Below are 14027 nucleotides of genomic sequence, written 5' to 3'. Positions count from 1 at the left end.
GTATTATTTCAAGGATATTGGAATGGATCGGAGTATAATATTACATGATGATTACCGATATCTTTCGGTTCGAGGAATCTTCGGAATACCTAAGAGTATGAGAGAAGGCTTATTTATGGATTATTGATGTTGACAATATCATTCGAATATTTTCTATTATTTTTCTTTTCTTTTTTTTTTTGTTTTCCCTTGAGATTTTTAATTATTATTATTATTATTTTTTTTCCCTCCCCCCTCCTTCGCCACGATCCGCCCACACCCGCGCTACTGTTCCTAAGAGCCAAACGGGAATCAAGTCAATCAACCGCGCCGCTTGCTCGACTGGTCGGAAGAAAGCCCCTCGTCACAAGGTGATTGGTTCGTACAGCGCAACGTCAGGACCTTCTCTGGTTTGCTCAGCCCCAAAGTTGCCCGCGCCTCCATCTTCAGGCTTAGTCTCCCCGTTATCGCCAAACCTCAACTCATCTTTAGTTTTCTCCGTTGCATCAATCATCAATCTTGTTCCGGTTTCACCCCCCCCCTCTCTCCCCTCTCCACTTCACACCACCGCTTCTGTCATTCGATCTACGGCCGACCTGTGTTTCCGATCTTTCGACTCCTGCCTAGTGTGCGGCCTGTGGTCTGTGGTGGATGCGCACGCCGCGAATTACCTTTTAGGCTTGTCCTGATCGGCCGTTTAACACCCGAGGCGTGTACTGCCAGATCCCTTTCCACAGTACAGGATGGGTTCCAATCTGCCCGCGTAAGTCTTCTTCGGCGGCTCCTTTTTCTTTGGATAAGAAGTTCTATCGCGTCAAAAGCAAGAAAGAGTAGTCCTGTGGTTGACAGCGAGGGTGTGCTAACGAATCAATGACTTGCAGCCAGCCAAACCTCAGGGTTACAAGTAAGACATCTTGGAATGGGGGAGAATTACCAGTCATTCTTCCATAGAGAGGAAAAGAGCGAAGAGCTAACTGATTCCCTTTCTTATTAGTTATCGCGGCGGATGGACTATATAAGCGAGATGTCTTCCGTATGTCCCGCCTATATGATCTGCTCTGATTGACTATCACCTTGACAGGTTTCACTAATACCTTCCTTCATCTATACAGGATTCCCCGATCCGTTTGCGGTGGCCACTGTGGGGGGCGAACAAACCCATACAACCTCTGTCATCAAAAAGACATTGAACCCTTACTGGAATGAGATGTTTGATCTGTATGCCTCCCCGGCCAAGTTGAGACGCCCCCATACTGATTTACCCTACAATGCAGGCGAGTAAATGAAGATAGCATCCTTGCCATCCAGATCTTTGATCAGAAGAAGTTCAAGAAGAAGGACCAAGGGTTCCTCGGTGTGATCAATGTACGGATCGGCGATGTGATTGATTTGCAAATGGGCGGTGATGGTAAGTTGGGCTGCGAGTCAACTGTCGTCATCTTCTAAGGTTTGTCCCGTGCGTGAAAGTGCCCCAACTGACATCTTCACTTCCTGCGTTACAGAGATGCTCACTCGAGACTTGAAGAAATCCAACGATAATCTTGTCGTGCATGGCAAACTCATTATCAATTTGTCCACCAACTTAAGCACACCCAATACCAACCAAGCCAACGGCCTACACCGGTCACAGATGCAGCCATCAACTTCCAGCGGCCTTGTGCCTCAAGTATCGGCATCGACTCCGCAGCCGTCCCCCGGCCCAAGTCAAGTGGACCCAACTGCGTCAAATCCATCTCTCCACCCTCAACGTGTCCCATCGACTACTCGGCCTAACAGCACGGTTGTACCTGCCAATGGAACGCTCCCTCCGCCCAATGGCCAGCAAGGCTCTCGCACCAACCTCAGTTCGTTTGAAGATAACCAAGGACGGTTGCCAGCCGGCTGGGAGCGACGAGAGGATAATTTGGGACGGACATACTATGTGGATCACAACACTCGGACGACCACTTGGACTCGGCCATCGAACAACTACAACGAGCAAACGTCACGCACGCAGCGGGAGGCCAGCATGCAGCTTGAACGGAGAGCCCACCAAAGTCGCATGCTCCCAGAGGATCGCACCGGTGCGAGTTCACCCAACCTGCAGGAGAACCAGCAACAGGCTCAGACCCCGCCGGCCGGTGGCAGCGCCAGTGCTGTTTCGATGATGGCGACCGGAGCGACCACCGCTGGCACTGGCGAGCTTCCGCCAGGATGGGAGCAACGGACTACTCCCGAAGGACGGCCTTATTTTGTCGACCACAACACTCGCACCACAACATGGGTGGATCCACGCCGACAGCAGTACATCCGGATGTATGGCCAGAATGCCAACGGCACCAATACCACCATTCAACAGCAACCGGTGTCCCAACTGGGGCCGTTGCCCAGTGGTTGGGAAATGCGCTTGACGAATACGGCACGGGTGTACTTCGTCGACCACAACACGAAGACGACTACCTGGGACGATCCCCGTCTGCCGTCGTCCTTGGACCAAGGCGTCCCGCAGTACAAGCGTGACTTTAGACGTAAACTGATCTACTTCCGGTCACAACCCGCTTTGCGAATCATGTCCGGACAATGCCATGTCAAGGTACGACGTAGCAACATTTTCGAGGATTCCTACGCCGAGATCATGCGGCAGAGTGCCTCGGACCTGAAGAAGCGCTTGATGATTAAATTTGACGGCGAAGACGGTTTGGATTATGGTGGTCTCTCCCGGTAAGTAGTCCTGCGGATTGTGAAGAAGTGTCGCAAGCTAATGGCGCCCAGTGAATTCTTTTTCCTTCTCTCTCACGAAATGTTTAACCCCTTCTATTGTCTTTTCGAATACTCCGCACATGATAATTATACCCTGCAAATTAATCCTCATTCGGGCGTTAATCCGGAGCATCTGAACTACTTTAAGTTCATTGGACGTGTTGTTGGATTGGCTATTTTCCACCGCCGTTTCCTGGACTCATTCTTTATTGGAGCGTTCTACAAGATGATGCTCAGGAAGAAGGTATCGCTGCAAGATATGGAGGGTGTTGACGAAGATCTGCACCGCAATTTGACCTGGACCTTGTACGTTCCCGTAGCCCCGTGCCCCGAGGCATATGTCAAGAGCTCCTGCTGATCATCCACAGGGATAACGATATCGAAGGCATTATAGAGTTGACCTTTGCGGTTGATGATGAGAAGTTCGGAGAGCGCCGCACGATCGACCTCAAGCCGGGTGGTCGGGATATTCCTGTTACCAACGAAAACAAGGGAGAATATGTTGAGTACGTTTTGGCTTCCAAGCGATGAGCAAGTTGGGGAAAGCTAACATTGCATCAGGTTGGTCACTGAGTGGAAGATCGTGAAACGGGTTGAGGAACAGTTCAACGCTTTTATGTCTGGCTTCAATGAACTGATCCCGGCCGATCTGGTCAACGTCTTCGATGAGCGCGAATTGGAACTGCTGATTGGAGGTATTGCGGACATTGACGTTGATGACTGGAAGAAGCACACCGACTACCGTGGCTACCAGGAGTCGGATGAGGTGATCCAGAACTTCTGGAAGATTGTCCGCAGCTGGGATGCGGAACAGAAATCTCGTCTGCTCCAGTTCACTACCGGTACATCCCGTATCCCGGTCAACGGGTTCAAAGACCTGCAAGGTTCCGACGGACCAAGACGGTTTACCATCGAGAAGTCTGGCGATCCGGGGGCGCTGCCCAAGTCCCACACATGGTACGTTTTTTTCTCTGTGCTTTATGGCAATCGTGAATGCCTAGCTGACTCTTCTGCAGCTTCAACCGTCTTGATCTTCCTCCGTATAAGACCAATGATGTGCTTGAGCATAAACTCTCGATTGCAGTGGAGGAGACGTTAGGTTTCGGACAGGAGTAGATGCATCTTTTGTTCCATTCCGAGACGAGATATTTTGCATACGAGTATATTAATTCCGCCGCCGCGTGCTGCGCGGACGGCATGCAAACCAACGCGATTGAGAGGGCGCATGCGCATGTTCGTGATCTCCACCGGCTTGTGTCCCTTTGGCATCCCATATTCCCCCTTCGTTCGTGGTCTTCATTTTGTTGCATGCGGCTTGGAGCAGACTATATGAATCTTTTTTTTTCTCTATTCTTCTTTCGTTACTTTCAGAGTGGTGGCTTTGTATATATTCTGTATTATTGTCCTATGGATAACGAGCTGACTTGAATCTGGAGAGTCTTTACATTAAAGGAGGGTCTAAAATTTCGTATCCGGTTTTAGGGTTTGTGTTGTCCTGTGGCCGCATGTGACCGATCTGATTCTGAAGAGGAAGTGATACATCGTCCTTAACTATTGGACTTAGTCCTTGGACCCTTTTTTGTCACCGCCAGTCGATAGACACGCGACTGTACGGGGTCAACCGAGGAATTGATTATAGAATACCGCCTCTAATTGCAAGAAAAACGTGGAAGAAGGGACTCGAATTGATACTCTAACAGACCACGTTCACCCCCCAATACAGCGGTTGATATCACAATGCCCCCCATGGTACTAGTAGTTGACAGCAGGAAATGTAACCCACCCGGGGTAATCGGTTAGTACTATTAAATATTGGCCCTGAGACAACCACCCACTAACAAACCCAGTCAGTGCCATGGGCCATTCATATCGCTTGAAACGAAGCAATCCCCCGGGGTGGCTGACATAGTTCGATGCAGTGTCTCCCATATCCACCACCCATTTCTCACTTGGTAGGTGCCATGTCTTACAGACGCGAGCTCTGCAGATGTCACGCTCACATTCACTTTCTGGGAAGACGCTCAGACATCGTCGTGTTTGATTTAAGAGCTGAGCGGTCTCTCCTTTCGTTTTTCTTTGCTACGTTTCTGTACTCTTGTCTTAGGGCTGTCTTGTGACTACACATTCTCTATACTCCATCCTAATTTGTCCTATCCTCTATCCAACTACCGTTCAAACCAAAACGGAAACATGCGTGCTACACTCTTCACCACTATCCTGGCAGGATCCGTCCCCCTCCTCGCAGCGGCACAGACCCAGCCCACTACTACTTCAGGGGCAACAACTTCGACCGAGACGAAGTGCGCTGCTCAAAAGTATGTCATAAAGAGGGATCAATCCCAGCCAGAGCTACAGATATTGACAATGCTATTCGAACAGCATCGTGGATGATTGTAAACAACGAATGTTGGGCCAATTAAACGATTGCCAACCAAACGATTGGAGATGCCTGTGTGAGCAGCAAGGCAACGTCGTTACGTGAGTTAACGCACTTCTGTTTTTGTTCAACACGCTCCAGTATACATAGCTAATATATGGAACGGCATGAACAGATGCTACAACAACTGCCCTGGTTCTGCAGAGAGCGGCCCTGAAAGACAGAAGCAACAAGTCTACTGCAACGCGGCGAAGGCTCTCCCCTCGTCGTCAACCAAGGTCCCCTCTTCGACCACTTCGGCGACGGAAGCGAAGAAAACCAGTCCCTCTGCCACCTCGACTAGCACGTCGACAGGTGCTGCTGCTGCTCCTACGGCGGCATTTGGGACTGTCGAAGGGGGGCTGATGCTGGGTGTTGTACTGGGGGTTTTGGGGCTTTGATCTGTTCCAAGCTGCGTCGAGGGAGTTATGATAATACTTAATAGTAATGTGTATGTCGACGTTGACGGAAGAGGAAGTGGAATATGTATGTCTATCCGTGCATGATTCAATTAAATGTAATTATAATCATATCTACTTCCATATCTCAGGCATCAACGTCATCCACTTTGTTTTCAATCAGAAACATCCAGTTTATGTACATACATCGTAGGGTATCAGATAAACCAAACCAAACAACAAGCTGCTCAACCGTATCAATAAACCCGTCGAGCCCGTCGAGAAGCAAGATAACGCAGCCCTATTGAGATCCTCTTCCTGGTCTGCCATAGAGCCGCCAGCATAGCCCCGACAGCACAGGCAGGGATAAGCATATGCAGCAGACCCTCATCTGCCGCCATCGCTGCAAAGAGAGACCCGGACTCCTATAGATAAGACCTGTCAGTATCAAGCCTTCTCGATCGCCCGATCGTGGCCAAGCCAACATACCGAATCATCCAGACCAAACACCTCCGTATAGCCCAATTCCTCGCCCGTGAAATCCACCGCAACCAGCCTCCAGAACCCAGCAGTCTCAGCCATCTCAATGGCCGTCTCAAACCCCGTCCGGGGCACATAATCCACCGTCTCAACCTGCTCCTCCGTAGCGTTATTCCACACCCTCTGCAACACCCACCCGGCCACATCCGTCGCCCCATTCCAACTCACAAACACCGTCCCCGAGCCCTGATCCACGGCCACATCCGGCGGCGCAACGGGCCTCCCAACCCAGGCAGCCTTATACGTGCGATACGACTTGACCCAGCCCAGCGGAAAGAACATCTGCGGGCCCCAATGCGTATGACACAGCACGTCCCCACGGGCACTGAACTCCGTGAACGCCGCAGCCTTCCCCCAGCCGACAAACACATTCCCGGACTCCTCGAGCACCTGCACATTGCCCTGCGAATGGGCGCTGAAGCCGCCAGGCGCCGGGTAGACGCTCCTCACCGCCGCCGTCCAATTGCCCACATCCACCTCCAGCACCAGCCCACGACTAGAACCCTCATCCATGACATGGTCATTGGCGCCATTATCAAACACCGTCATCACATCCACCGTGGCCCCAGACAGATCAGACCCGGGAACCCACTTCGCATTATGCTGCCACTTGAACCCCGTCGCCAGGCCCCCGGACAAATCCTCAAACATATTCCGCCGCCCACCCAGAACCCACAACACCGCCCCGTCGCGCCCAATACAGGTCACCGTGTGCATGTACCTCGACGAAACCAGATACCGGCCGTCCGCTAGCTTATCCACGCTGTTGATGTGGAAGTAGTCGTACGCCGCGTCGCTCGAGTTCCCCGTCCCTTTCCCGTTCAGCGGGAAATAGCTCTCCGTGATGTTGTAGTGGTCGCTGGCGCGCCAGGAGAAGAGCAGCGCACCCGTCTCGATGTCGACCTCTTGGAAGAGACAGTCGTAGATCCACCCGTTGGCGGGGCCGTTGAGAGGCGTGAGGTCGAAGGGCCGGATCTCGTAGATGGTGATTAGGGCTGTGCCGGCGGCTGTGAGTTGGAATTCGTGGATGTCGCCCGCTTGGTTGTTGGCTGCCGTTATGGTGTGGGTTGTTGTGTAGGTTGAGTCGAGCTGTATCTCCGGGTGAATACGTGAGTAAGTATATATATATGTGTGTGTGTGTGTGTGTGTGTGTTTGTGTGTGTATGGAACTCTCGTCGGCATCCCTCATAACCCTCATAGCCCAGAAACCAAGAAAGAAAGAAGACAAACCATATAATACATCCCTAACCCCCTCGTCCCATCGTCCTCCCCAGCCCAAAAAGTCAAATAGTCTTCGCCCCGATACCTCTGCACCCGAAAGTCCATGACCATGCCGAACCGGCTCTCCATCCAGACCAGCTCCCCCTTATTGTCGAAGATGAGTGGCCCCGGCTGCGGGTAGAAATGGCCCCGCGGACTGAAGAAGACGTACTTGTCTTCGCAGCGCGGGTCCCATGCGAGGATGTTGAGCTCTGGGGGGGCGAGGTCGACGGATTCGTATTTTCTCACTGGGTGGGCGCCGAGTAGCCCGGTGTCGTAGAGCAGGGAGTGCCATGTTAGGGCTTGGGTGAGGTGGAGTAGGGTTGTGAGTAGGAGGAGGTGTATTGGCATTGGGATTCTATATATATATCTCTCTCTCTTTCTGTGTGCCAGTGGGTGAGTGAGTGTGGTTGTATATGTTTATGTGTGAGAGAGAGAGGGAAGTGCATCTTTGAATGAGATCCATAGGTGAAGAACTTGTATACTCCACTGTCCTCCTTTACTTCTTTTTTTTTTTACATTCTAGTGTCAACTTCGTCTACTGTTACGAGTCAATGAGACGAGCTGTGGAGAGTACATGATCAGACAACTACCGCCAGCCAGTGACAGAGCCGACAGGAAAAGGGGAAAGCAAAAGTGTTCCCACCATCGTTCGGGGTGGCTTCCTCATGGGCGACGCAAACTGCGCAGCGTGGGTGACGAGGCCCGCCAAGCGGATGGCCACGATGTGGGGAGATCGCGCTGCAGAGGAACCTCTCGTTGGCGGGCGATGTGGTTCCAGCCCGCTTTGCACGGCGCCAACGGGGAAATAAGCATTGGCGAGACGTCAATTGATCCTCTTCGCTTGGAGTTAGTGTCGTGTCACTTGCTCTTTTCTATGATGCCGGGGGGTTATCTGATCTCACCGGGTTACGAGGGTAGACAGATGTATATCGATAGCATAAAAACAACCCATAACCAATAGTCTACAGACTGTACACCAAAAACCCCCCTCCCCCCCAAATCAAGTCTGCTTCTTACTCTTCCGGCCTCTCGTCTTCTCCGCCTCATCGAACCGCTTCCGTTTACTCCCCGGATTCGCCTTCACCCCCTGCGAATCATGATCCACCAGATCCGGTTCCAAATACCCAGAACTATCAAGATGCCTTAGCACAAAAGCCACCTTCTCAACATCCGCACAAGAAACCTTCCCCGAAGAAGACCCAGGCTCCGTCTCCGTCTTCGTCTCTGTCTCATTCAACCGCGCCCGTAGTGCATTGACAGCCGTCCACAGCGCGCGATACTCCGCGAGGTCATATTTGACATTGATCTCGCCATTGCGCTTGAACTTGCTCGCCTTCTTCCCTACCTTGTCGCTGTCCGTCTGTCCGCTCTCCTGACCAAGCCCCGGGAACGTCTTCAGACACAGCCAGAGGTACGAATCGTCACTGTAGAACGGGGCCTCGTGCTCGGGGTCACGGATCGTGCCCACGGACAAGAGCAGCGACGCGGTAGCAACGCCCACGCCGCGGAGGGGTTTGACCAGCGCGTCCAGGCTCGTCTTGGGGAATGCAGCTGCACCAGCTTCAGCTTCTTCGCCCGCAGCAGACGTAGTCGTCGTGTGCGCTGCCGTAAAAGCGTCTGAGGTCGCTTTCTGGACGGTCTTTGCCTGGTTCGCCTTCACCATGCCCAGCAACGTAGGACGGTACACACCATGTTTCCCGCACGGGGGCGTCAACAAACCATACAAATCAAATCACAAAACACAGAAAGAAGAATATATAAAGGAAAGAAAAGAGAAAGAACACTCACAGCTTCCACTCAACTAACGTCACTACCTCCTCCTTCTCTAAACACCGCTTCTCTGCTGCCACCCCTGGCAAACCTTCATACCTCAGCGCATCTAACTCCCGATATGCCTGGACTTCGGCTTCGACCTGCTTCTTCTGTTCCGCGTCCAGCTCGGCATTCTGGACCTGAGCAGGAGGCACGCGCTTGCCACGCTTGCCCCGTATGGAGGCTTGGAGAACGCGGTCTGTGACCTTGCGGCGCGTTACGGCCTCCACCGTGGCCGGGTAGCGGGTGAGTAGGGCCTGGAAGGTAGCCCGGGTGACGTGGTCCGGGTGGAAGTCTGCGGAGGCGTCGGGTTGGGGTTGATCTTTGTCCATCTTTTTCTTTGGTTCTGTGGTGGTTTTAGATGGGGTTGTCGTTTTCCTGAGGTGTCTAGGTGACCGGTTACTGTATTTTTTTGGCTCTAGACGGGGTAACTTTGGTATTCCTATTACAATCCATTCGGTATGTTACCTCGATACACGTCTGAATACAGAGTACAGAGTACCACGTAAGTTGGCAATTTGCAAATCTTTGATTATTCAGTACAGAATCATCCCGTATAAGTAGAGAGTCGTCAGAGTTGCATCCGTAAACATCGCCAGAAACGCTCAACTGCAACGTCTCGCATCGCACAAATCAAGAATAACTAGAACATGCTAAACTGATCGGACCATGGCAAGCACAGTCCCACGTAAACGCAAGTTGTAAGGCCCTAAAGTCTCGTACAAGAATTGGGAGAGATGTATAGCATTACAACGGACGAGAGGTCTAGCCCCTGCGAGTAGTGATAAGAGCTGAGAAAAAGAAAGAAAGAAAGAGAAAAGAAGTCTATAGCATTTACTGGCCGCCACTAGGTTTTCGCTTGTGGTCCTTCTTCCCCTTGGCAGGACTGGTGTCCGGACTGGCAAAGCTCACGCGCTTCTCATCCTTGCCACGGTTCAACGACACAATGGATGCAGAAAGAAGGCTGTCTTTCTTCTTAGAGCTGCCTCCCCGGAGTGGCTTCGAGAAAGCGGGGGAAGGGTGAGCGGCGGGGTCGGATTTGGGATCGCTGGTCGTCGTGGAGCCCGTCGTATCGTCGTCGTCTTCCACGTCAATGTGACTGAAGTCTTCTTCGTGATCCCCAGCTTCCGACGAGCTGGGACCCGGGCTATCCGAATCCGACGCCGCTTCACAGTCGTCGTCGTCATCACTCACCAGACTCGGAGCCTGGTTCGACTCGACGGTGTTCGGACTGAGATTGGCCGAACGATCGACCCCATCGACTTCACGAAGACGAAGGTCATCGATCGGAGCCACCGAGGAGGGTGGGCCGTACGGGGATTGATAAGGCGCGGCCCGCGTTGGCGTCAGGGTTTCCAAGGTGAGGGGCTTATGACTCGTCTTGTCCACCCCCTTTCGGCTACTTGGGCGCCGCGACCCGGCTTGCGGAGCTGTGGTCCGCATCGGTTGCCGACTAATGCGAGTTTCAGTCGGTTTCTCGCTGTGACTCGCATTGACCGACGGCTGGGCCGGCTCCACGTCCGACTCGCCTTCGTCGGACGAGTAGGCACTCAAATCCACGGGGGTTTTCGCTTCCCCAACCAGTCGGTCTAGATCGAGTCCAACGCCTTTGAGCTGCATCAATGATGACAGATGGGGAGTCGCCGGCGAGCCCAGGAAGTCATCCGATGGCTTCGCCGGCGTACGGCGCTGAGTGGGTAGAGGGGGGGCAGACGGACGAGGTGTTTCCACCACCGAGGACGCCTGGCTGGAGACCGACCGTTTCCGAGGCGTGGCGTTGTCACCAGAGGCTTCCGACGCGGATTGTGTCTTGGAGGACGACTCAATAACGTGAGCAGATCGAATGAGCGGATGAACGTAACCTGCCGTGGCGGTACTGGAGGTGTCGTTCTTACCCCCAATGATCGCACCCGCTTCGTCCACCTCGACGGGCTCTCCCGATGCGACCGCGGCCGCATCGTGACTAGCAAAATTCCTATTATGGGCAATGCGGCAATGATTGATGAACCCTTGCGTGCTGGAGAAATTGTCCCTTCGACAATCCAAGCAAACCAGTTTGACCAAGACACCATCGGACTTTCGCCGGATGATCATCGGGCCCGCTTTCTCCTTCGGCGGCGGATAGCCATTCGGCAAGGATTGCAGCTTCATGTTACCCGAGCCTCTGTGGAGGCGAGATTTGCTTGCCCAGTAGCCATCGCCAGAGTTTCCACGCGTCGAACGACCTTCCATCAGCGGCGTACCTGGTGCACCGAATCCCAGAGGGGTTGCCGGCTCGAGCTCCCCTCCGTCGAAACGAGGGTCCGGAAGCAACCATCGGGCATAGTGGCGGGTGTACGGGCCATCCGTTACACCCCACGGTGCCGGGGAGAGCGGTGGAGGTCCATTTCCAGGAGCTAACACTGCCATTCCCGTGCCGTTGCTGACCGATTGACCCATGGCCTGCGATCCAGGATAAGGGATCTCGGCGCACCGTCGCAACTGTTCCAACGCGACTTGGCATTTGGCGATCTCTTGGTCGATCAAACGGAGTTCATTGTGCTTCAACAACACCTCTAAGCTTAACTGCGCCTCCAACGTCTCGCGCAACTTTTCCACATTCACTTTGCGCGGGGTGGCATCCGGTTTGGCGACTGGGAAACCTGACGGGTCGGGGTTCTGACGAGATGCATTGTCGGACGGGTGTGATGGTTGGGATGCGCGATCGCTGAGAGCTGTTGGTTCCTGTGACGTCGCAGTCGCACTACTGAGAGAGAGAGATGGATTTTGATCAATCGCGACCGGAGTACTGGGTGTATCGTCTGCGCGCAACTTGGTTGCGACCGGGGCACCTTGACTGGCAGCTGAATCGCTCGAATCGGAGCGCTTGCGCTTCAACTGGGGCAGCGCCAGGCTGTTCACACCCGGGGCAGCGCAGTGTGGCGAGGTCGCGAGCATCTTGAGCTCCTCAGCCATCACCTTATTCCCCCCAATTGCAGAGGACCAGGGTAGCAGCCGAAACATGCCATGCGAGAGGTGTGCGACAGGGAGAGAAGTAGGGTGTTCAGACGCCAAGACGACTTGGGAGAAATGCGACACGTCCGAAAGCGAAAGAACAAACAAGGAAAAAAAAACCGGGCGCAAATACAGTTAGTCGCTGAGTGATTAGATCATGCACCAGTGCATGCGAACGCGATCTAAACCTGGGGGAAAAAGATGGAGAGGTGGAGAGTGAGACGTAGAGTCCGCGAAGGAGTGGACGTTGCTGCCGATCGGTGATCAGGCGTCGTTTGCGACCGGCAGAAGCTCAGCAAGGGGGGGAAAGGGAGGGAGGAAAGAATCACCCCAACCAGAAACACCGGACGTTAGAGCGGATTCACCACCTTAAGCGGGAGAGGGAAGGATGATAAGGAAGTTGAGAAGAGCAGTTCGGATGGGAAAGAGTTTTAGATTGAATTTCCGAACCAGACAGAGTTTCCAGAGGAATGAATAATGACAGATAAGCACCAGAACAATGGTATGGGAGAGGAAGTTCAAGTAAAGTATGAGGGAGTACAGTACGTTCTCCGTACGTTCCCAACAAGTACGTTAGTAGTAGTGGTAGTCCACTCACATGCAGTTCCCGGGAAAGGAGGGAAAGGCAGCAGAGGATCCACGGGGCTATTGATTGGCACCTCCAGAGAGGCAAAAATGGCGGAACACAGGTGGTGGCGTAATCTATTAATAATGGATGCTAAGGAACACAACTCGTAATGAATTTCAACAGGAACAGGCAGCAGACAAGAAGAGGGGATGAATCAGGAAAGAGAAAATAAATAACAACATCAAATGTGCAAAGAGATGACAACGAAACTTTTTTGGGTTCAATCAGTTCCGAAAAGATAATACAGAATAGGAAGGAAAATTCGAGCTAATCTGCGAATCAATTAACGATCACTTGGGGGAACCGAAAAAGAAAAAGAAAAGAAACCTATATACGAAGGAGAACGAGGGAGGGAAGGCGATAAGAAGGATGATCGCAAATCAGTAGTCCGACCAGGGACCCAAATCCTGTCGCGGAGATGGAGAGTGATGAAACCCGTCGGGGATGGAGAGAAGGAGAAAGAAGAAGAAAGAATCCGGGAGGAAACGGTGGGAAGAGGAAGAGTTGGAGGGAGTTGTTGGTTTTGGGTTCTGCGAAAGGGAAAATGAGCAGAAACTCGTTTGAGAAAGTTGGATTTTGGGGGGGGGGGGAGAAGGTGGAGGCAAAAAGAAGATCAGTGACAGTGAGGGGATCTTCCAGGGTGGTTTTGTTTCTCATTCGTACCCTGTATGTATGCTTGAACAGTCGTAGTACTACAGACACAGACCGTGGACAGAGAGGTTGAATGGTCTACTATGACGACGGGGAGAAACAGCTATCACCACATTCAATCGTTATCGCGTCTGCTCTCAAGGAAGGGCCAATGTCGATGTGCCGGAAGAGACTTGCCTACTAGTACTAGTACTGAGTCAGTTCCGTCGTAAAAGTACCGGTGAAATCTTTCCCTCGTCTGAAATATTAATCTGGAAATTTAGTAATATTCTTGTTCTAAGAAAAATAAATAATAATATTTTTTTTTGGGATATATCCTTCATGAGCTCTCATTGATCCTCAGGAATTGACTTCCCTGTTCCAGCGCCTGGTTGAATCAGAATGACACGTCAAATCAGATCTTCGCGCTATTGACCCTTCACATTGACCGGTGGGTCAATGATGTGATACTGGGCCTGGACTGGTCCATGGCTCGTCTTCGCCGTATTTCCCGTCACGCCCGGTATGGTACTTTTGTCTGTATCAAGCGATCTGAGCTCCTCTTTCTTGTCGTCTGTCCGGTCTCCATACCTTGCAAACCATCCGAGTTCGTCCTGCACTGCCACAG

At 52.4% G+C, this 14027-nt stretch overlaps 5 protein-coding genes across 5 annotated transcripts; 2 read left to right on the top strand and 3 right to left on the bottom strand.

Moving 5' to 3' along the window:
* Positions 1-722: 722 nt before the first annotated feature.
* Positions 723-3834, top strand: ABOM_007022 (NEDD4 family E3 ubiquitin-protein ligase; the record flags this gene model as incomplete). The annotated part of the gene is made up of 10 exons (XM_022534151.1): positions 723-742; positions 861-883; positions 974-1012; positions 1092-1197; positions 1254-1387; positions 1482-2679; positions 2731-3024; positions 3087-3224; positions 3280-3675; positions 3735-3834. 10 exons carry the CDS (start codon positions 723-725, stop codon positions 3832-3834), a joined length of 2448 nt encoding a protein of 815 aa, XP_022387878.1.
* A 1074-nt stretch (positions 3835-4908) lies between these two features.
* ABOM_007021 (GPI anchored serine-threonine rich protein) lies at positions 4909-5535 on the top strand (the record flags this gene model as incomplete). Its single annotated transcript, XM_022534150.1, has 3 exons — positions 4909-5033; positions 5098-5196; positions 5271-5535. The coding sequence occupies 3 exons, from the start codon at positions 4909-4911 to the stop codon at positions 5533-5535; spliced, it is 489 nt and encodes a 162-aa protein (XP_022387877.1).
* Positions 5536-5789: 254 nt separating this feature from the next.
* On the bottom strand, positions 5790-7683 carry ABOM_007020 (arylsulfotransferase family protein; the record flags this gene model as incomplete). Its single annotated transcript, XM_022534149.1, has 3 exons — positions 5790-5957; positions 6022-7161; positions 7303-7683. 3 exons carry the CDS (start codon positions 7681-7683, stop codon positions 5790-5792), a joined length of 1689 nt encoding a protein of 562 aa, XP_022387876.1.
* A 652-nt stretch (positions 7684-8335) lies between these two features.
* On the bottom strand, positions 8336-9479 carry ABOM_007019 (uncharacterized protein; the record flags this gene model as incomplete). Its single annotated transcript, XM_022534148.1, has 2 exons — positions 8336-8937; positions 9197-9479. The coding sequence occupies 2 exons, from the start codon at positions 9477-9479 to the stop codon at positions 8336-8338; spliced, it is 885 nt and encodes a 294-aa protein (XP_022387851.1).
* Positions 9480-9981: 502 nt separating this feature from the next.
* ABOM_007018 (uncharacterized protein) lies at positions 9982-12150 on the bottom strand (the record flags this gene model as incomplete). Its single annotated transcript, XM_022534147.1, has 1 exon — positions 9982-12150. One exon carries the CDS (start codon positions 12148-12150, stop codon positions 9982-9984), a length of 2169 nt encoding a protein of 722 aa, XP_022387852.1.
* Positions 12151-14027: the final 1877 nt, after the last annotated feature.

Source organism: Aspergillus bombycis (assembly GCF_001792695.1).
Source record: "Aspergillus bombycis strain NRRL26010 chromosome Unknown contig00059, whole genome shotgun sequence".
NCBI lineage: Eukaryota > Fungi > Ascomycota > Eurotiomycetes > Eurotiales > Aspergillaceae > Aspergillus > Aspergillus bombycis.
This window is presented reverse-complemented; position numbering and strand designations above follow the sequence as displayed.